The sequence below is a fragment of the Morchella importuna genome, assembly GCF_003444635.1.
Source record: "Morchella importuna strain M04M26 chromosome Unknown Morimp01GS001, whole genome shotgun sequence".
Classification (NCBI taxonomy): Eukaryota; Fungi; Ascomycota; class Pezizomycetes; order Pezizales; family Morchellaceae; genus Morchella; species Morchella importuna.
The window spans coordinates 2,489,472-2,510,965 of record NW_025763398.1 but is presented as its reverse complement, the minus strand read 5'-3'; the positions used below and the strand labels follow the sequence as shown (position 1 = coordinate 2,510,965).

Genomic DNA, 21,494 nt, shown 5'->3' with positions numbered 1-21,494 from the left:
GATGTCGGTGGGTGGAAGGAATATTACAAAATAATCAAAAAAGAAGAACTGGTGCTGCGTTGGATGATTGATCGTGTGGAATTGTGGGCTCATACCTCATGCTGAATCGAAAGATTACCCCAAACCTCCCCGCCTACCCGTGCACACTGTGCACTGAGGGTAGATTCAATGCAGGTACAGTCCATTAAACACCTGTCATATCGCACGAGCAAGCAATCCAATTAAAGAGATAATCTAAAAAGAAAGATTAGAAGACTAATAGCATAGCACATCAACTCATTTCCCCTCGCTTGCCCCTCCCACTCCTTCCATGCTCTCAATGCTCCTCAGTAGAACGCTCGCGTTTCTCCATAGCTCTGCTTCCATCTCTCGTCCTACTACATCGTTCCTACTGTTGAATGCGCCCACGTCAATACCTCCACCCTGTTTTCCACTCTCATCTGTTCCGTCGGTTGGAGCTGGGATATCTGCTTGCTCTAGCAAGAGGATCTGCCGACGGAGGCGCACAACAATAGAGGAAAGAAGGGAGTGGTAGCGGGCGCTGTGGGTTGTGAAATTCGGGAGGGATGGAGGGATAGTTGTGAGTGTGCGTAGGGACTGTGAGGCGGCTAATAGAAGCTGTGATATGTCCTGGTAAAGGTATTAGCTAGCTGTGAGACGCGGGGAGGCCTAAGGGCATCGGGCGTGGTACATGGTCTATAGCGTTCAGCTCTTTGATATGGATGCTGGCTGGCGAGGCTGTCGTAGCAGCTGAAGGCGCATCGGTAAGTATTATATCTTGGGATGACATTTTTACTTTCTTTCCCTTGGTGTTTATTTCGTATCGGAGATCGTGATTGAGGTTTGTCACGGTTATCAAGCCACACACAACAAGCTGTCGCAATGCAACAGAGCCGCAACAAACTTTAGTTAGCGTTCGGCAGATAGACTACAGTAACGCCCCCTAACCTGTCATAGCTCCCAGACAGGGATTCATCACCCCTGCCTTATGTGCAGCAGCCAGCTCGTTCTTGCGCTCGTTTGCTTCGGGGCGGCGGGTTAATTAGATCATTGGTTGTCTGATTCGATTAATTAAATGTTCAGTGATCAACATCAGCGGTTGGCAGAGAATTCGAAGGCGCAACCAATAAAGAGGCAGTTGCATATTCCACTATCACGGGACCAACGTATGTAGGTACTTACATTATACATACATGTAGCTTAGTATGAATAATAACTCAAGCTGTAGTACCTACAATACGTCCGTCCAAGCTTTGATACGCGTACGTCCAAAGCGCCAGCATTTGTAGGAAAGTATACGTACTGAATCCAAACATAGACCATGAACGAACAACTAAACCTACAAATGAATGGACGAGTATACAAGTACTGCAGCTAAAAAAAAATACGAACCTCTAATATTTCAAACCAACCCCCGTAGTTTGTATCTCCACTAGCTCGTTAGCCCAGTAGTATCGAGACCATTGACCTTAATTAACTGTGGTTTTATGACCACGTGACTTCATTGAGCGCTCGCTGCCGGGTAACCATTCTCAGCGGCGCTATTGAAACGCTGCGGGCGCGTCAGATCAAAACCAAATCAATCACTCGGAACGCGTTCAACGACCATTTCCACCGCTAAAGTCACTCCTTCATCTTGTCGCAAAAACCACATACGTGTCTACAATACATTAGAAAAATAGCTTGGAATTTAAGAAAGTGAAACCAAGGGGTTGAAATCATCATGGGGTATGTGATTTGAGTTTTGATTTATTAGAGCCCTGTTAGAAGGAGACAATTTGCTGACGAAGTGCTTCGGGGATTGCTAGGAAGCTCATGAGGTTGGAGTTGTTCAGTTCGTTTATCTCCCCCGTGGACGAAATTATTTGATTTTTTTTTGTTGCGGGGCAGCGCAAATTAACTGTAGAGTAAATTAGACTTCAAATCTTACAAGGGCCATCAGAGTATTCACCTCGGAGACTCGTACTTTACATCTATCATTGGCCCTAATGGCTCAGGAAAATCCAACTGGTTGCACCCACTTCCTTTCTACACCCTCCGTTTAGGCAGTGAGAGCGGGTCGCTAATGTGGGGTTTTGTGGGGGGGATTAGCATGGACGCGATCTCGTTCGTCCTCGGAATCAAGTCATCCCATCTCCGTTCTGCCCATCTCAAGGATCTAATTTACCGCGGTCGCGTCCTCCGCACCTCAACAATAGGCGCCAAGAATGGGAATGGTGTAGAGGGTCAGGAAGAGGATGATGATGAGGGAACACAGGGAACACAGGATCCGAAAACTGCCTGGGTGATGGCTGTCTATGAGGACATTAATGGCGACGAGCAACAGTGGAAGCGGTCAATCACTAGTCAGGGCGCTAGTGAATACAGGATCAACGGAAAGCAGGTCACCGCGGCGCAATACAATATGGCATTAGAGGAGGAAAATATTCTCATCAAGGCGAGGAACTTTTTGGTTTTTCAGGTGAGTGGGGCTTTTTATAAGTGATACTTCAGACTGATTGCGGGGGAATACTTATCTGTGGCATAATCAGGGTGATGTCGAAGCAATTGCCAGTCAGTCGCCCAAGGACCTCACACGGTTAATCGAGCAGATAAGCGGCTCGCTTGAGTATAAAGCTGAGTATGAAAAGCTCAAAATTGAGCAAGAAAAGGCAGCTGAAACGTCCAACTTCAATCTAAACCGAAGACGTGGGATAAATGCCGAGATTAAGCAGTATCAAGAACAAAAGAAAGAGGCAGAGAACTACCAAGCCAAACAAGATGAGAAACATGAGGCCATTGTGACGCACATTCTCTGGAAATTGTTCCATTTTCAGCAAACTATGGAAGCCAATAAGCAAGAGATTGAGAAACATCAAGAGGAACTGAAAGAGTTCAGGCGATCTCACGAGAAGTACGCCCTCAGGTTGGATGAAGCCAAGGCTCAACAGGCACAAGCTGCAAGAAGCGTCAGCAAGCAGGAGAGAGCTATCAAGAGAAAAGAGAAGGAGATTGAAGAAAAACAATCTTCACTTGTACCAATCGATGAAAAGATTAGTATTGCCGGAAAAAACCTGAAAAAGTACGAAGCCAGGATAAGGGATATCAGGAGGGACGAAGATAGTCAGTCTGCGACAGTCGATAGCTTAAAAAAGGAACTAGGCATTGTGCAAAAGGCACAAAACAAATTTGAGGACGAGCAAAAGAAACTGGCCGAAGAGACAGGGATGGTATTATCTGAAGCAGATTTGGCAGAGTATAATAAGCTTCGCGAACGTGTCAATACCAAGATCGCTGGGGAACAGATCAAAATCGACAATTTTAATCGTCAACAAAAGACCGATGTTGAAACGGTCAATAGCTTGAAAAGCAAGGTTGAATCGGCTCAATGGCAATTAGGAAAGTTGGAGGGGGAAGTTACTGATTTGGAAGAGCGAAAAAGTCAGTCAGCGGCTGTTGTGGAGCAAATTGTACAGGATATCGATGGGAAAAAGAAAGAATACAACGCCATGACATCTCAACGTCTCCGAAATGCACAAAAGCACACAGAACTCGATGAGAAGCTGCAAGACTGCCTCACCAAGCTTCTCGAAGCCGACGATGGTAGACGGCAATCGGAGAGAGAGGTACGCATGAAGGAAACGATTTCAGCCCTTAAGCGGATTTTCCCTGGCGTCAAGGGGCGGGTATCTGAACTCTGTAAGCCGAAAATGAAAAAGTACCAGGAAGCTGTCAGCACAGTTCTTGGAAGACATTTTGATGCGGTGGTGGTTGACAATGAAAAGACCGCAAAAGACTGTATTGAGTACCTTCGTGATCAGAGGGCGGGACAGGCCACATTCCTCCCGCTTGACACAATTCAGGTTAAGCCATTGAACTCGAATCTGAAGGGTATGCACCGAGGCATGAGAATGGCAATTGATACAATCGAGTTTGAGAGTGCAGTAGAGAGGGCGATGCAATACGCCTGTGGAAATGCTGTAGTCTGCGATGATCTAGAGGTCGCAAAGTATATATGCTATGATAAAGGATTAGAGGTCAAAGCAGTCACATTGGATGGCACAGTCATTCACAAGGGTGGTTTGATGACCGGTGGACGCGGTGGAGGACCCGGTGGGCGTCGATGGGAAGATCAGGAGGTTGAGAATCTGCGACGACTAAAAGACAACTTGGTCGCGCAGATCAATGCACTCCCGAAAAACCGTCGTGGTGCCCAGGAGGAAACGCTTCAGGGTGAATTGACGGGGCTTGAGCAGCGCCTGGCTTATAGCCGAGAAGAGCTGAATCATATTGAGAGGAACCTCAATAGTAAGAAGCAGGAGGTGGCACACACTCGGCGACAGCTTAAAGAGCTCCAACCAAAGCTTGATGAAGCGACCAAATCTCTTGACGAACTTCGCGCAAGAGTTGGGGAGCTCGAATCAGTGGTCTCAGAAGCCGAGGATGAGATCTTCGCAGATTTCTGCAGGAGACTCAACTACGAGGATATCCGATCGTACGAGAAGCGCCAAGGCTCACTACAGCAAGAGGCGGCCCAAAAGAGACTAGAGTTCAGAACCCAGATCTCAAAGCTGGAAAATCAGCTCACTTTCGAGGCACAGAGGCTTCGACAGACGACGGAACGCATATCCAATCTAGAGAAGAATTCGCAGAGAGATCAAGAGCTCGTCTCCGAGCTGGAAAATGAAAAGACCCAGATCGAGGAACAAATGGACGTACTTTCTGCAGAGATGGAGGTGTTAAAGGGTGAGTTGGAAGGAAGGAAAGTGGCGCTAGAAGGCAAGGCCGAGAGGGTAAATGAGCTAAGGAGAGAGGTTGGGAAGAGATCAAAAGATCTGGATGAGACAACAAAGACTATTGCTGCATTGGTTAGTTTATATTTTTTCTTTCTTAATGATATCGTTACTGACCAATGATTAAGGAAGGAGAGATCGAACGGAATGCCGCTGGAAGATATGCAGTACTCAGGAGATGCAAATTGGAGGAAATCGAGATCCCCCTGGCAGAGGGATCCGTTTCTCTCGACGACTTGCCAATTGATGATACCCTTCAACAGAACGATCCTGACGCAATGGATGTGGACGAAGACGAAGATCCAAGCGCCAGTGCAGTTCAAAAAGTCGAGGTGCAAGATTATGGAATAGACGTTGACTTTGAGGATTTGGATGATGACCTGAAGGAAGTAAGCTTCACACACGAGTTATCACTCGATTTTTATCGCTAGTCTTCTGTGATCACGTGCTAACGAAGTAAATAGAATGGAGAAGAGCAAGTTGAGGAACAGTTACTGGAGAAGATCAAAACTCTTGGCGGTGAGTTAGATCGGATGGCACCGAACATGAAGGCTATTGAGAGATTAGAAGGCGTAGAAAATAGGCTTCATGATACAGAGAAAGATTTCGAGAATTCAAGAAAAGAGGCAAAGAAAGCTAAAGACAGATTCCAGACCGTGAAAGACAAAAGGTATCTTCATACCTTCTCTTCCGATTCCCGGATATATTGGGTGCTAACTCGGAAATAAAGGTACGAGCTTTTTAACAAGGCCTTCACACACATCTCAGAACAGATTGGTGGTGTTTATAAAGACCTTACCAAGAGCAGCACCTTTCCTTTGGGTGGAACTGCGTATCTTGATATGGAAGATAGCGACGAACCATACCTGGATGGTATTAAATACCACGCCATGCCCCTATGAAACGATTCCGCGACATGGAACATCTCTCTGGAGGAGAAAAGACAATGGCTGCATTGGCCCTGTTGTTCGCTGTCCACTCTTACCAACCCAGCCCTTTCTTTGTTCTTGATGAGGTCGATGCAGCATTGGACAATGCAAATGTCCAAAAGATTTCCAACTATATCAGAAGCCACGCTGGTCCGGGATTTCAGTTTATTGTTATTAGTTTGAAAACTGGTTTGTTCCAGCAAAGCGAGGCACTTGTCGGCATTTTTAGGGATCAAGTCGAGTGTAGTTCTAAGAGTCTTACGTAAGTTCTCTCTTAGAATTGTTCTTATGTAGAGCTTGTGGCTAACTGTAACTGTAGACTTGATTTGCGCAAATATGTGGATGCTTAATTAACAAAGGTAACGATGTATAGAGTTATGGGAATGATGATAACGGTTTAGCAGGGAAGGGAGGGGTATTTCGTGTAATTTTCTTTTTTAGTTTTTACTATGTCTTTGTTCTAGTACTAAAGGCGCCGTGTACTATAGCTCTGGGTGCCTCGATGCCCAGATTCCTAGCTTAACTTCTGATTTTCTATTATTGACTTTTTGGGGGCGGTTTTGTATCGGTGGAAACATTGAATTTCAGGTTGAGTCATTTACGGAGATAAAATTAATCCTAGATTTCCGTTTGATTCAAACTTAAGAGATCTACTACATGTAGCTTAGTAGTATGCAGTTAGATATGGTGCCAAGCCTTTATTACTATTCTAGGGCAGTGCTTTGAGTGACAAGCTTTTGCTCGTTTACCTCCATAACCAGAACATGCAAGTGACGGAGACAGGGATAATTTCCATGAGAGAACTCCGTACTATGTATGGCTCGAGAAGCTATGGGGGGTAGGTGTGTAAACTTCGGCGTTTTTTTAAAGAATCGGCCAATCAAACTTATAGAAATTGGCCATAATGGTACTAGCGCCTAGACTAACCCTGGCATTTTCTCAGATTCCCATACAAACGAAATTCCTCTGAAGTTGACACACCCGCCCTCTAGGCCTTCTCGCGCCATACTAGTCATACAAATTACCCTTGTACTGTGAAAGTGCATTTCCATAGTTCATCGAGATTAGCACTTTTGCTACTCAGAAGTGTAAGTCATGACACAAATACTGTGCCAAGACTTCCGAAAAACCTCACGGTCTGACTCGGAACTAGGGTTAGGGATAATACTAAATCTCTATTAAGGTGGTAATTTCATAAATGATCGGATGAGCTCCTCTGTCTCCATTTGGAGCGATATAGATCTACAGATATACGCGTTGTCCACGTGGAGGGACCTGTAAGAGAGATCTCTACTGTGAAGCGTTCTTAGAAATTCTCCAAAACATTCATGTGCTGAGAAGGGGTTTTTGTTTTCAAAAAAAGATTCACACCCGGCCACCCACCAAAACTAAAACAAAACAAATCAAATCAAAGACAAAACTCGAGATACAAAAAAAGGAAACCCAGGCAGGGATGCAAGTAGATAGCTGTACATATCCGTGTCCTGTATATGCACCAATAATCTGATATAAAAAGGGAAACAAAAAAAATTCTCAAATGAATGCTTAACTCCAAACAACAACGATTAGAGGACTAAAAGAACCACTAGACTAACTAATATCTTACTCTGGTCTTCCCCAAATATTTCTTTCCTCGTTCAAGCTCCCGTAGCTGGTTTCACGCTCGGTTGTTCCGCTCCGCCCATGTGCATCTTCCCAAACTCCTGAGTCGCCGTTCATGTGCACTCCGCCATTTCTACCTTCATCTTCTGTCTCGGTTTCATCGTCCCCTACTTCAAATTGACCATCGACACTAGCGTGTCTCTCTGGAGTTATTCTGCCTCGTTCGGATTCTTCGCCCTTCGCGATCCCAGCCATGCTCGTATCTGCTGAAGGATCAAAGCCTTGTCGTGTTTCTTCACCGTAATGCTCATCAGGATACGTCCTAACGAATCTCTTCGTCTCAGCCTCGTTCCATCCAGGGCCACCCTCTTTGCGTGCGCGGACACGTTCAATTTCTTCTGCTTCAGTGTCTTCAACGACAAGGTCGACAAGGTCACTGCGGGATGAGACAGCTGATGAAGATGAGGACTTGTTGCGGTGCAAGAGTGGCTTTTTATCCTCCTCGTTCTCCTTAGCTTTGCCCTTGCCTTTGATAGCGGACTTGGTCTTTTTAGTCAGCTTGGGGCGGAGGAGGGCTTGGTTAGTCGCAGTTGTGGGCATTGTCGGCCCGTTATGACTGCAACGGTGGTTTTTCCAGGGCTCATGCGCGGTGATAACAGGATACTAAAACGTCCATTAGTGATAATTTCGATAATTCTTGCAAAAACATAAAATAAACCCACATTATAATCTCCATATTCCAATGCCCTCGCGTGGCTGTAAAGTTTCTCATCATCCTCATCAATTTCAACCTCTTCCATTGCCCCATAATCAGCGCCTCTCCACCTATTCGGCCCCCGTTCTGCTTCTCCAGGACTCATTGGACTTTCTCTCCCACTTGGACCAGGACTATTTAACAGCCCAGTCCTGGAAGTTGGTTTGGGGATCCAGTATTTGCCCTTGCCCCCTCTTTCGTATCTCAACCCGTCCATCATTCTTGCGACTCTGGCACCAGATTCTGGGTGCGCAATGACATTATCACTAGGGTCGAATAATCGATATTCGTAGCCTTTGCCAGCAAATGTCTGCTTTGTGTCTTCGATAAGATCACGAATACCGAAGGCATCGCGGAATGCATAATAAACAGGTAGTCTGGCGGCTGAAATAGAGCGGTCTGCATAATCCTTCCATGAAAAAGCATACCAATGTGCTATGGCAAATCCAGGAAGCTCAAAGCAAATAAGGACATCTTGGATTGCACGTGCGATATTGTCCGGGGTATAATAACCAACATCATGGATCACACCCAGCCAAACTAAGATAGAGAGAAAGAACCCTTGCCAATACGAAGCAAAGATGATGAGTTTAACACAGAGAAACTGATTACTTCGTATGTTAAAAAAAGGCACTCATACCAAAAAGGATATGACTAACCTTAGGAACCGGCCTGAAAGGCTGAAGATCATGCGTCATGCACACCCAAAACATGCCCAAGGAGTAAAGACTTAAAGTGACGGATATGTTATATATGATCCCACTCCAGAAATATCCGCTTTTCAACCCTACATAACCTTCTTGATAAGTTCCGGTGGCCTTCATTATAATGGCAGCTATAGCCAGTACCGGCTTCATCCATGCATATTGTAAAATCCCCCTCTTGATAGCTAAAAATGTATGCGGGTCACTAATATCAACCTTAGGTAGTATATAGTTCATAGGCCACACATGATCTTTCGGCGCCCGGCCGTGCATCATGATTATGAGTGAGCGCTCGCCACCGAGAAAGTTGATAAGGAGCTGGAAAAAGGTATAAATTGTGAAGGCCTCGTAAACATCGCGAATCGGATCGACAAAGAATGCAGCTGTCAGTGAAATAAGGGAAACCCATGATGATATGGCATATATTGGGACCATGAGAAGAATTCGAACGACATATCGTTGGAGGAGGGGTTTGCGGTAGTTTTTACTAGGTTTTACCGGTTAATTGAACGAGCTGGAAAAGAGCGCAAGTTAGGGTCTATATTACAGTTGAAGCCATATCGAGCTACGAAAGAAACATATCAGTATATAGTCCGTCACAGACGGTCATTAAAGCTGTCAAGTTCGGAAGAAGAGCTTACAAGCAAGCTAGCACGGTCGCTACCAGAGATGCGACACCAGCGACGATTATGGCAGCGTTGCCTGTCCACCAGGAACTCTCTGTTAGCACCTCCTGTCGAGGTATATTCTGGATCCCTATTTTGGACCCAAGGTCAAGAAACATCATACTAAGTTTGGAAGTCCCGCTACCACCAGGAGCCAACCCAGCCGTCTTACTATCCATTCTCTGATATGTTCTCTCCAAGAGCGTCCAGGGATAGCCTTACGACGGAGTTCCAGCAGACGTTAGTAAAGCAGTGAGGAGGGGGTATTTGGGAATTATGTGGAGGCGGGGAAGGGCATGATAGGGTGATCTCGTGCTCGCACCAGTGCACTTGGTGTTTATCTACTAGGGATCAATTACAAGCTGTCGCGTCCAATACTACATCCTAGTGCCTAGTTACTCTACTAATCAGCGTAGCATTGAGCACTATGGAAAGAGCCTCCAACGCCACCCTTGATCCAAAGCCATGTTCAATGCATGCAAGCAGGATTAATACATGCTCTAGCGAATGTGAGTGACATACATGCATGAACTGTTATCCTAACGACTGGTTTCTTGAGAGAGCCGGATAGCTATACTCTAACCTCATATAGAAGATATTGGGGGCTATTAGAGATGGCCTTTTGTGAAAAAGCATGTAGAGTATAGGGTAGGTACATACCTACATGGGTAGAAGGCGGATTAATACTTACCACGTATTCAACAATTTGAAGATACGAGTGTCGTTCCTTTAGAAAAACATTTGCCCGAATCTCACATGAGGTTTTAAAGAACGAGTTTGACATCAAATTACAAACAACAACAGAATAGAAGAAAGTCTACGTGTAGTGGTAATGAAGCTGGAGCTGGGGCTGGATGGATACGCTAAAATCGAGCTTCGAGCTGTATGATGTGAATACATATGGAAAAAAAAAGTTAAAAGCCACGTGATTGAATCCGTTCTGACGCACGGGCCATGTGAATCTACATTGCTGGGTTTGCGTCAGAGACAGTTTACACTATCTAATATTGTTAACCGCCCAAAAGCTACATGTTAGGATATGTCGCGCGTCCAGTTAACATGGGTTATCGACATCTGAGCCAGTGAACAGAAATACCCGAATACCAACTTTCCGCCGCAACGCGGTAACTCCTGACTTCGCGGATCCTCTAGAGCCTCACACACCAAGCTGTCCTGCAACGTCAATATCATACGGTGGTTCACCCGCAGCTTCAAATATGGCTACAGATGACCTGCCTGCCCAAGCGCTCGATCCTGACGCCAGATTCAATTGGTTTACTCCCTGGATCTGCTTGAGACTTGCTCACAACTGTAACTAACTTGATACCATAGGGTGTTTCTCGTGGAACTCTTGGTTTGCGGACTAGTGTAAGGCCCTCTTCTACCCGTAAAGCTCTAATGTATAGATCTAACTATATTACAGCGCTTTATTCTTTCTTTTTTACTTTAACCGCGTTTTCTCCAAAGCTCTTTCACTCCTTATTCGATTATGGCTACGGTGGAAAGGATTGCCAAACTACGTCGATATTCAGTCACTTCAAATTTCATTACTGGCAGGAAGAATATTCTTTGGAAGAGTCACATATCACGGTGTTAACGAGACTATAACGATAGTAAGCGGGCATATTACCTGGCGATACTGGTTACGGAGGGTCCGACACGCTTCTGTTGGCACCGCCGGTGATGGACGAGATGGCGGTATCGAGGGGGCAGGCGGAGAGACGAGAAGTGAAGCTCTTCCTTGCAGAATACTCGCAGAACTAAAGGGAGTTGAGTGGTTTATTTACAATCGGAGTCCAGCATATGATTATATTATTGATCAGATGGCGCCAAGCCAACAAAACGAAGATGCTGCCAGTGAAGGAAGGAAAGAGACCGGTTACTCTGGGCACTCTGGGGCCGATGATTCCAAGGCAGAAACGATCTCAGCAAGAATGAAGAGTTCAATAGGGTCATTAATGAGAGACCACGAAGGGTCAATGGGGGAAAACTCAAATGCCGCCACTAATGCAGAATCTGATTCGGCATATCTCAGCATGCTGCCAATTAAGATTCTTGTCAATCGTGGTGCTGTGGTTATGGGGAATAATAATACACCTAGCGTACTAGTTGCCCATTTTGAAAAAGCTGAAGCCAGTATTGATGCTACAAGGGTATGTAGCTTTTTCTTTCAATACAAAATCACATGTTCTCCTGGGCGCCCATATGTTTCATTGTTTCAACATGCTGCCCGGTATTGCCGAATTCGTTCCTAGATGTCTTCAATGGCCTACACATACCTCCTGTAAACATTTATATTCTGGGCCTTATGTTTCTATTGCCCCGAAATTCGATTAGGCCTCTCATCAACAATAATAAAACGCTAACATATACCACTGCGTAGTCAGTTGCATCGGTCGACAAATACAAACAAGTATTCAGTGTAGACTTCACCCATCCTGTGGTTCAATTTAAAACAAATATGGAATACAAGGAACCTCTCGTATCCCGCGGTGCTCGCCTTCTCTCCTCAGAAGAAGAGACGAGCCTTCACCAAAAGTCTCACCAACTACGCAACCGTCGTCAAAAGCTTAAAGATCTCCTACCAATTTTCTCGGAGTCTATTGAATCTCTAACACCCTCCGATGTTACGAATAATGATTTCCCTCTACAATCACGAGTAGCAGGTCAAGATAGGTGGGTTGGACTTAGGATGTATCTTGATGAGGGCCAAGATGAAGGTTGGAAGTTTGAGCCTGCAGAATATGCAAAAGTTTCAACAGTGTTGGATTGTCCGAAGGGGAAAATGAACTTTTTTTGGGACATTCCAGGGACTGTTGGTCGGCCACGATCATCAAGTACCCAAACCAGTGGGGCAGCTGACTCGCCTGATGAAGATATCAATGGCTCTGAGCATACGCCTCCAGAATGGGGAATTGATTTGTCGTTTGAAGGGGGAACTATTCAGTACGGACCTTGGACCGACCGGCAGCGCGTCCATCTACAAAATATGTTTGCCCCTCGAATCTACAAAACTGCTACTCCACGCAACAAGCTACAAGAGGGAGAGAGTAGAGTCGCAACTAAGTTCAAACTTTTTGTTGAACTCTCTAACTCCACTATTCTTAGAATCCCGGTCAGAGAAGAAAGCAAAGACTGGAAATTTCGTCGCCGACTTAACGATGGTGAGGTACGTCCTTTTGGATGGTTGGAAATCAAGGTTGCCGCCGAGTCTACGATCTCGTATGAAATGTCCATGGTTCCTTCGCCAACAGGCTGGAAGAACGGGTTGAAATTGGATTTAAAAAGCCCTGAGGTGCGATCATCGGTTAACCATGGCCTTCTCTGGAAGGCAACCCAACAAGCCATAGATGCCGACCTTAGCGGTCCATTGCAGTGGAATGGAAAGCATAAGTGGACTTTCGATGTCCTTAGTCGGGGAATTGAGATATTTATTCTTAGAGAGCATGTCACACTGATAACAGACTTGGTAACAGACTGGGTAACGGGACCGCCATCAGAATACTGGAGTTTTACACCGTTTTTATATGACATCATACTCAGATTTGAAGACCGATTTGAGGTGTGCATGAATGTCAATGACCAGAATATCATCAACAACCCAAGTGATATTGAGGACAATACACTCTTAGTTCTCCACGGAGATGGCGGCTTGAAAGCTAAGGTTGGTCTGGATATGACACGCTTTAGGCCAGATGAAAGCACCGTAAGCTTCGATATATGGATCGACGGTGAAGAAACCAACCTTCAGCTCGGTGCCAGACAGCCAGTATGGAATACATGGCACTCATTTTTGAGCCCAGAAACTGGAATGAAGCTAGCGACAGTCAAAGAGATTATAGTAAAGGGGTCCTATACCTATTACACCACCGCTGGATCAGGGTTAATCGACACATTATTACTGGATATCTCAGGGAGCGGGCTAAAATTAAAGCTGTTTGGGTTCCTGATACGTTACTTCCTTGTGATTAGGGAGAATTACTTCGGCGAGAACTTGCATTTTAAGACATTGGAAGAGTGGCAGAAGCAGGGAGGAAGAAGCGGAGCTACAACGATTGAAGGGAACAATAAGAAGGCCAATGATCTAGATGTCATGTTGACTGTGGAGGCGAAGAACAGCTGTGTCATCATGCCAAAACATCTTTATGGGGGAACCGGGAAGAATCTGAAGTTGAACTTTGCATCGCTGGGGATAGATATGAGATTCACTAATTATTACATGGGTGGGCCCCTCACCCCGCCCTCATTAAGTGCCCCATTAACAATTATATATGAGAATAGATCTTCAGGTCAACGTCAGTCCTATAACAGCATACATTAGTTCCACGCCAGATAATCCACAAATCTTCATTGATGGTCTCACTATATATGGTCACCGTCTTTTTGGGCTCCCGCCAACCGAGCCAACATATGTTTGTAATTGGGACCTCGATATTGGCGCTATAACCGGAGAATGCACTCCTGACTTTCTACCAACTGCTATATGCGCATTGAAAGGTTTCATTTTCAGCTTCGAAGATAAAGAAAATGCTCTTCCGGTACCCGAATCTGAGGTCCTAGTTGTCCACGACGTAACATTCGTCCGGGTCAGCTTAAAATCTCTCAAACTCTGGCTCCGCGTAGACAGTCCTTCAGCTATTCGAGTCACAAGTGGGGAGATACTCTTTGTCCTTAACGATCTTGCGGACGAGAAACATTCTGAGCGTATTTCATTATCAATGCCAGATTTGACCATGTCATGCGTTGATGTTAATTATGGAAGCGGCGACTTGGTTCAAAACACGGAGACTAGCGGCCATTTCGGCACGTCACTTAAGGTTACAGTATTTGGACGAAAGAAAAATTTCTCCAAGGATAGAGCACTACAAATGAAACATGTTCGTGAAAGTGATTTTAGGACAGGCAGAGCAAAGTTTTTAATTAGAGAAGATTTTGAGGAGGATGGAAGTAGGGCAAGCAGCATGTATAATGAAAATCTGGATGCTGAACCACCAAGTTTACCGCTGCCCGGCCTACCTAAGCCACTATATGGTAGGTTTCCGCCTATGCTCCGATAATTAAGTGCTGATTTGAAAATATGGTTAGGCGGGGATGGTTATCATGGGTTTCTAGGGTCCTCCAAAGGCTCTGTTGCGTCCGGTCACACAGGAAGCACTAGTATTAGAAGAAAGTGCTCTTTCCTCGCAGCCTCTAGTATTTCAAGTGCAGTGCCAAGTATACTGCGTGCTGCAAGCTCCCATGCACCATCATTCCATTCAGCAGTCGAGACATTGTCATCAGAAATACCTATAGCAGCCACCCTTGGAGAAAGCCTGAGAGTACCTCAGAGTCCAGCCTCGACAACGCCCGGATCACAGTCACCGCGGCGGTCTATGCGTGCCAGAAGTCGCCAAGAAAGTTCTGATGGGCAATCGTTTGCTGCTACGAAATCAAGATCAAAGGTTCTTCTATCGAGTTCCTTCGCAAAACCACTTTTTCCGCTTGGTTCAGTCGAGCCAGACTTGAAGAATGTCCCATGGCTAGCATCGGGCATTGAAAGCGGACATAGTGAAGATGCGGAAGACTCATTCACTCCCGAAAGTGTTTTTATAGATGAAAGTACCTCACAGACCAGTATTATCATTGATTTTGTATCTGGAATCAGGGGGTATTGCACAGCAGTTGGAGTGAAGGCTGTGTTACAATTGGTGGAATGCATGCAACCAAAAGTTGTCCTCTCCCAATACACCACTCATAGTTATTTAGAGCTGACGTTGTAATTAGAGCCCCGAGGATATCCTCGATTCTATTCAGATAAGTGTAGTCGATAGACTTGTGAAACTTATGACCAACAAGTCCCAGGACTCAGCGATCACGGAGGTTTATTTAAAAATACCGCAATTCAAATTCTGCTTTACAAACCCCGTGCCCAAGACTCTGACCCACAACTACTATAGTATCGACGGCGAAAGGGCAGACGAAGATACTTATAACCTAGAGCTGAGTAACCTTTTAGTTTCTGCAAGATCAAAAACGGTTTTCCCCCCTCAACGCAACAGTCAAGAAAAATTAGGAGGGAAAGAAGTGTTCTCTTGTCATATACTCCTAGGAACGCTAGAAGTTATAATGAGCCAACGACAGGCTGGATATCAAGATTCGCTTCTAAAGCCAGCCTTATGTTTATTGGTACAGGGCCTTCTATTCTGGGCTTCTACGAATGAGACATCCACCGCTTCTCTCAGAGTGGAAACAATCGCGTCATCGCTCCAAAGTAATCAGGCAATGTTCCTTTACGACGCTGCAATTCGGATGGAATCGCTCGTTGCAGATTTACAACAGGCGTTTAAGGTCCTATCGAATAATGAAAAGCAACGAGTACAGGCACTTGCCTATTCTCTAGCAGTTGCAGGAGAAGAATTTGGCATTACTGGTGATCCTTCGTCTCTCACACGACCATCATATGTACTTCGCTCAGCGCTGGACCATGTCCGTGTCAACGATTCTTGGAAGGTCATGTCTCGTATGCGACATATCTACCAATCTGTACCGGTTGCTCCTCGAGAAAATTTGCAAATCCGTTGTATCTCCAATTTGAACCAATGTCCAGCAGATGGAAGAAGACGGGTCGTTTCTGCATTTGAGAGATGGCGCAGCTGGGAATTAGCAGATCTGCATAGCAGTTATATTGTCGATGCCATATTCGGTCCTGAGGATAAAAGTGAAGGCTCCATAAGACCATCTGGTCTCATGGAAACTCAAATAGGGATAACCAGTTTGAAGATGCTCGTTGACCCTGGTCCTATGCAATGTGAATTTGTACTTGGTCATATTGCAGCAAAGACTTCTTTGGGGCACCCAGAAATCTCGAACAGTTCTATGGTATCGACAGTTGGTGGACCAAACTTGTCTGTTTCAACTATCGTGCAAGCCCATTGCGGAAGCATCCAAGTAGGCCTAACTTGGGAGATTCTAGAAATCTTCGAGGGACTTTCAAAAGCATTCGCAAAAAGACATTCGGGCTCGGAAACTTCGAAAGCAACCTCTGTCGCGTTCATTGAGTCTAGAAAAAAACAAAGCTTTCACGTACTGTTGACCACAGATACTGGATCGCTTATACTTGATTCGATTAATCTGAAAAGCATCAGCATGGCTCATAATTTTCAGGCTTCACTTTTTATTTCGAGCAAAAACTCAGACCTTCAAGAAGCTTTGCTAGGAAGCGTATTATTACGCTCTGATCTAGTAACCTCTGAGTTAAAATGTGGAAATAAGACCCTCAGTATGACAAAGCTGAGAAATCCTAGTATATATGGACATTTCGACGAGCATTGTTTGGCGGATACAAAGTTCAACATCTGGAAAGTCGCGGGGTCATGTGAAGACCTATCCTTCGATATTAGGGAGGAGGTTTTGGGTATGATGGAGGTCATCGATTTTGTGGTGAACGATGAAGTCTCACGAATCTGGCGGTTAGTGGAGGACTTGAAAGGATCTTCACTATCAGGGCCTCCTCCTCAACCAACAGCTCCCAATTCACCGGCTTTTCCATTTTTCCCCCGGCGCAATGTACATGTCCTTCATTTGACATTATCTCTGGAGAACTTTACTATTGAAGCAACCCTGCTACCTTCTTTGGCCTATGTCATGCGTGGGAATGGGGTCAGGGGCTCTACCAGACCAAAACATGCCACAGAAGAAATCATCCTAGATTTCGACGTTCTTTACCACGAGCATGAGATTAGAACAGGTTACGATAAAGCACAGACCAGGAGTATCTCGGTTTTGCAGATGCCATCGATCAATGGAAGAGTCAGACACCAAGATTCAGCGGAAGAACAATTGATAGAGGTCTTTATCTCCGTGGAAACGATTAAACTAGACGCATCCTCTATTCAAAGTTTACTTAACGCCCTTACCAAACCTGAAGTTGGGAACGTCATCGAAAGTGCGAGGGTTGAATGGATGGGCACTCAGGCGAGATTGGACGAAATCTTTGATAAGCCAGATAAACCCCCTGTACCCTCCGTCAAAACAGGAACCCCTCTTGTATACCGTGCTCATGTAGGGGTCTCTGGGTTGACGATTCAGAGTTCTGCTCCATCAGCAACTCTAAATATTGACCTAGGCTGCATTCGAGTCCATGCTTCAAACAAACCTAATGCCGACATACTCTTACTTCCTGAGGTTCATGTGGAGTTCCGAGAGATCACAGTTGAGCTAACAAAGGTTACAACTGATGGCTCACTTGAAACTTGTGGATACGTAGAGCTACATGCATCTATCTTATGCTCTTCGACAGAATCTGCTGGTGGAAAGATCGTTCGCGCATTTTACGTCACCAGCCACTCTCTCCAAATAGACCTCTTTGCAGAGACTGCTTCCACAATTGTCGATGTTGCAGGCCATCTTCAAGATAAGTTGCGGGACTTGGATCTGTCAAGAGAAGTCAAATATCTTCGAAAGCTCCGCAGCTCTAAACCGCTTGTCCCCATTGAATCAGTAGGATCTGAAAAAGGCAGAAACTCTATGCAGCTATTCACCTCGGTCATTTCAGTGGAAATGAAAGGAATCCAAATCTCTTGGATCACGGGCGCCTCAACTCAGATCATCTCACTGAACCACACGAGACAGAACCTAGTACTCTCTTTCAAGAGAATCAACTTTGCAACTGCTACAAAGAAAGCAAATGAAGCGCGTCTAACAATCGAAGAGTTCTTGGTCCAGATGGTTGACCAAGACAGCAAGGTAACCAGCCGTTCTGAGAACTCTGCAATTATGCCCGAGGTCATCTTCAACGTCGCATACTTTTTGAACGATGCGGATAGACGTCTTGCCTTCCAAGCTAAGGGAACCTCGTTGGACCTACGTCTTACTTCTTCATGTGTTGTTGGGATAAACCAGTTGGAAACTTCCATTGCTACTGCGAGCGAAAAGTTTCGCGATGCTTCAGCAACCTGGAAATCAACACCCACAGAAAGTGGCGCGGAGAGAGAAAACATGTTTGGTACAAAAAGGCTTAGATCTGTCCTTGTGGACGCCGATTTTGCTGGTGCCGTCGTCCATATTAGTAAAGCGTCAGAGTCATCAGAGTTGGAAAAATTGGCATCCCGAGCATCATCACAAGGCCGTTATGGGCAATTCGCTCACGGGGATTCAAATGGTATAACAATACTCAAATCCCCAGGTCTGGCTTTCAAGGCAGAATATGTTGCGCCGATAGACGAAGACCCGTCACTCAACGCTGAAATCAAGATCAGCGCATCAAGCAATATACTTTATCCTTCAGTTGTACCCCTGATCTTGGAGATGTCCTCAAATATCAAAGAGGTTATGCGGGAGCCCACCGAAACGAAACCAGAGGAAACCCCACACATTAGCCCGGCAGAATCCAAAGAAACTTCTCCTGGCCCAGCAGCTATCCTTGGCAAGTGCCGACTCAATATCGGCTTGAGAATTTGTAAACAAGAATTCACGTTGAGCTGTCAGCCCATCGCGCGTGTAGCCGCTTCTGCGGGCTATGATGAGATCTATGTTACTCTCAGTACTTGTGAGGAAGCTGTGGGTGGTCGATTCTATGCCTTATCGGTCATTGCTTCTGGGTTTGAAGCGTCATTGAAGCACGTTTATTCACGGGATTCTACAGGTCAGTTGCAAGTTCGGGAAGTTGTTGCGTCTTTGATGAACAGCAAACACCTGAACGGCTCCGATGGCCTCTCATGTATCATGAAGATGAGCCCCATCAAGTCGCAACTCAATATCAAGCAATTCCAGGATTTCCTGCTGTTCCGTGAGATCTGGTTACCCGAAGAGATACGTAAAGGCTCGCCGGCTCCGATTATCCGATCACCTGAGCCCTCCCCGATGTTGGTACAAAGATACCACAGAGTTGCTGCTACAAAGGCCTTTCCATGGAACACAACTGTGTCAATTTCGGAAATTGATCTTCAACTCGATCTGGGCCAGTCTCTTGGCAAGAATTCCTTGCTAATATCAAACCTCTGGATGGACTCACGAAAGAGCTCCGACTGGGAACAGACCATGTCGCTTGGGTTTGATGCCATCAAAGTGACATCTATTGGACGCCTTAGCGGTTTTATCCACCTCAAGAACATGAAGGTCAGGACATCGATTCATTGGCTATCTGGTGCTGATGAGGTCGTCCAAACTCCTCTTATCCAAGCCTCTTTGGGCTTTGAGCAACTTCAAGTCAAGGCGTCTTTTGATTACCAAGCCTTCCTATTAGCCGACATCACTAGCTTCCATTTCTTGATGTACAATCTACAGAAAGCAGGCGGGAAAGCGGGTGACCAACTAGTAGGGGTTCTCGACGGAGACATGATCCAGATCTACTGCACGACATTAAGCGCGTCTCAAGGTCTCGCACTTTACCAGGCGTTCTTGAGACTTCGGCAGGAAAAGATCGATGCTTTCAATATCTCACTAAAGGACGTAGAAAGATACCTCAACAGACGCTCTCAATCCAATTTCACAGCGTCAGATCCTGCTCCCATTCAGTTAAACCGAGAAAGCCCCCAGCCTCCAGCATTCCTGTCGCTCTACACAGACGTGGTGGTGATGTTGAAGGAAGTCAGCATTGGCATCTTCCCCAGCACTTTTTATGACACACAGGTCTTCAAGCTTGACGCACTAAACGCTTCCGCCCAATTTGGCGTTGGAATGGAGGTTGAGAAACTCCATAGTAAGCTAGAGATGACGCTTGGCGAGTTGAGAATAGCCCTGGCAACTATCAAACGACCGGAGATGGGCAGCTCCCTAGGCGATGTGAGCGTGGAGGATATCGTGTACCATGCTCGTGGTGCACGTGGCGGAACGATTCTAAAAGTTCCTCAGGTGACGGCCTTTATGCATACATGGCACAAGGCCGGCTCCAATGAGATTGAATACATCTTCAAGAGCGCCTTTAAGGGTAAAGTAGACGTAGGATGGAATTATTCCAGAGTGAGCTTCATCAAAGGGTCTGCAATCACCTCCTTAAAATCACATACAGCGATTCACTTACTAACAAAAAATTAGCATGTGGGCCAACCATGTTAAGGAAATGTCCCAGCGCCAGGGCAAGATAATCACCAACAGCCACATTTCAATCAGTACCAATTCTCCACCTCCATCCGAAGCCGCAGAAGACAATGACAGTGCAGAAGGCGGTGAGCAGCGTAAGATCACTGCGGTTGTCAATGTTCCTCAGTCAAAATACGAATACACCGCGCTCGAACCACCCATTATCGAAACTCCGCAGTTACGAGACATGGGTGAGGCCACACCGCCGTTGGAGTGGATTGGGTTGCATAGAGATCGACTTCCGAATTTGACGCATCAGGTAACTTAATAACCTTTTTATTCAATCCCCCGGGTCATATCCAAAGTGGCGTTTTACTGACAATACGCATAGATTGTAATTGTTTCGTTATTGGAGATTGCCAGAGAGGTCGAGGATGCTTATTCCAAAATCCTTGGCACTAGTTAAGGGGTGTTTTATTTTCTTATGTTGAAAAGGACCTATGGAAATGGTAGACAAGGCGTTCTATGGTTTAATAAGATCTTCTCTTTGGCTTTATTTTAATTCCCTTTATTTTTCGAGATATAATGTTGTTTAATGATTTTTATTTCTTCTCAGACAACTGGACATAAATACCCCGTTGTCTTTCGCTTTCTGTTTTTTGTGCTAATGATAGATTGTCCAATGGGGTATGCGATGTTATTTAGTGGTTACAATGCATGTGGATATAAATAGCCGCTGTTCTAAGTTCGTTTAGAAAATACGTTATTTGTAACGTACAACAGAGCAAGAGCCGACAGCATCCTTTTCTCCCTTCTTACTGAGCGAGTAAAGGCAGGGATAGGGAAGAACTCAAAACCTTGTAGTCGAGTAGGTTTGTTTTCTTTTTTTTTTATGTGCCCTCTTGTACTGCTTTGTTAGGTTTATATTATACTAAATCATCCATCATATCTAAAAAGTTCTGGATAGATTAGAATACCGCTAATGGTGATGTGGTGACGCTCAATATTTGCCTTCTCCGGCGACTACTACTAAAGCCTCCGGTACTTACTATATCATTAATATTGACATC

General features: G+C 45.4%; 5 protein-coding genes across 5 annotated transcripts; 3 read left to right on the top strand and 2 right to left on the bottom strand.

The window, feature by feature from the left end:
* Nucleotides 1-276: 276 nt before the first annotated feature.
* LAJ45_00634 (uncharacterized protein) lies at nt 277-790 on the bottom strand (the record flags this gene model as incomplete). The annotated part of the gene is made up of 2 exons (XM_046110235.1): nt 277-630; nt 692-790. The coding sequence occupies 2 exons, from the start codon at nt 788-790 to the stop codon at nt 277-279; spliced, it is 453 nt and encodes a 150-aa protein (XP_045976928.1).
* A 933-nt stretch (nt 791-1,723) lies between these two features.
* Nucleotides 1,724-5,674, top strand: LAJ45_00633 (uncharacterized protein; the record flags this gene model as incomplete). The annotated part of the gene is made up of 9 exons (XM_046110234.1): nt 1,724-1,728; nt 1,809-1,834; nt 1,917-2,010; nt 2,092-2,461; nt 2,532-4,847; nt 4,901-5,161; nt 5,237-5,291; nt 5,343-5,442; nt 5,503-5,674. 9 exons carry the CDS (start codon nt 1,724-1,726, stop codon nt 5,672-5,674), a joined length of 3,399 nt encoding a protein of 1,132 aa, XP_045976927.1.
* A 44-nt stretch (nt 5,675-5,718) lies between these two features.
* On the top strand, nt 5,719-6,051 carry LAJ45_00632 (uncharacterized protein; the record flags this gene model as incomplete). The annotated part of the gene is made up of 2 exons (XM_046110233.1): nt 5,719-5,963; nt 6,021-6,051. 2 exons carry the CDS (start codon nt 5,719-5,721, stop codon nt 6,049-6,051), a joined length of 276 nt encoding a protein of 91 aa, XP_045976926.1.
* A 1,252-nt stretch (nt 6,052-7,303) lies between these two features.
* Nucleotides 7,304-9,605, bottom strand: LAJ45_00631 (uncharacterized protein; the record flags this gene model as incomplete). The annotated part of the gene is made up of 6 exons (XM_046110232.1): nt 7,304-7,966; nt 8,026-8,661; nt 8,717-9,248; nt 9,309-9,326; nt 9,403-9,463; nt 9,551-9,605. 6 exons carry the CDS (start codon nt 9,603-9,605, stop codon nt 7,304-7,306), a joined length of 1,965 nt encoding a protein of 654 aa, XP_045976925.1.
* Nucleotides 9,606-10,643: 1,038 nt separating this feature from the next.
* On the top strand, nt 10,644-20,890 carry LAJ45_00630 (uncharacterized protein; the record flags this gene model as incomplete). The annotated part of the gene is made up of 9 exons (XM_046110231.1): nt 10,644-10,699; nt 10,759-10,794; nt 10,850-11,579; nt 11,810-13,649; nt 13,708-14,457; nt 14,512-15,134; nt 15,190-20,381; nt 20,440-20,743; nt 20,816-20,890. 9 exons carry the CDS (start codon nt 10,644-10,646, stop codon nt 20,888-20,890), a joined length of 9,606 nt encoding a protein of 3,201 aa, XP_045976924.1.
* Between the last annotated feature and the right edge of the window lie 604 nt (nt 20,891-21,494).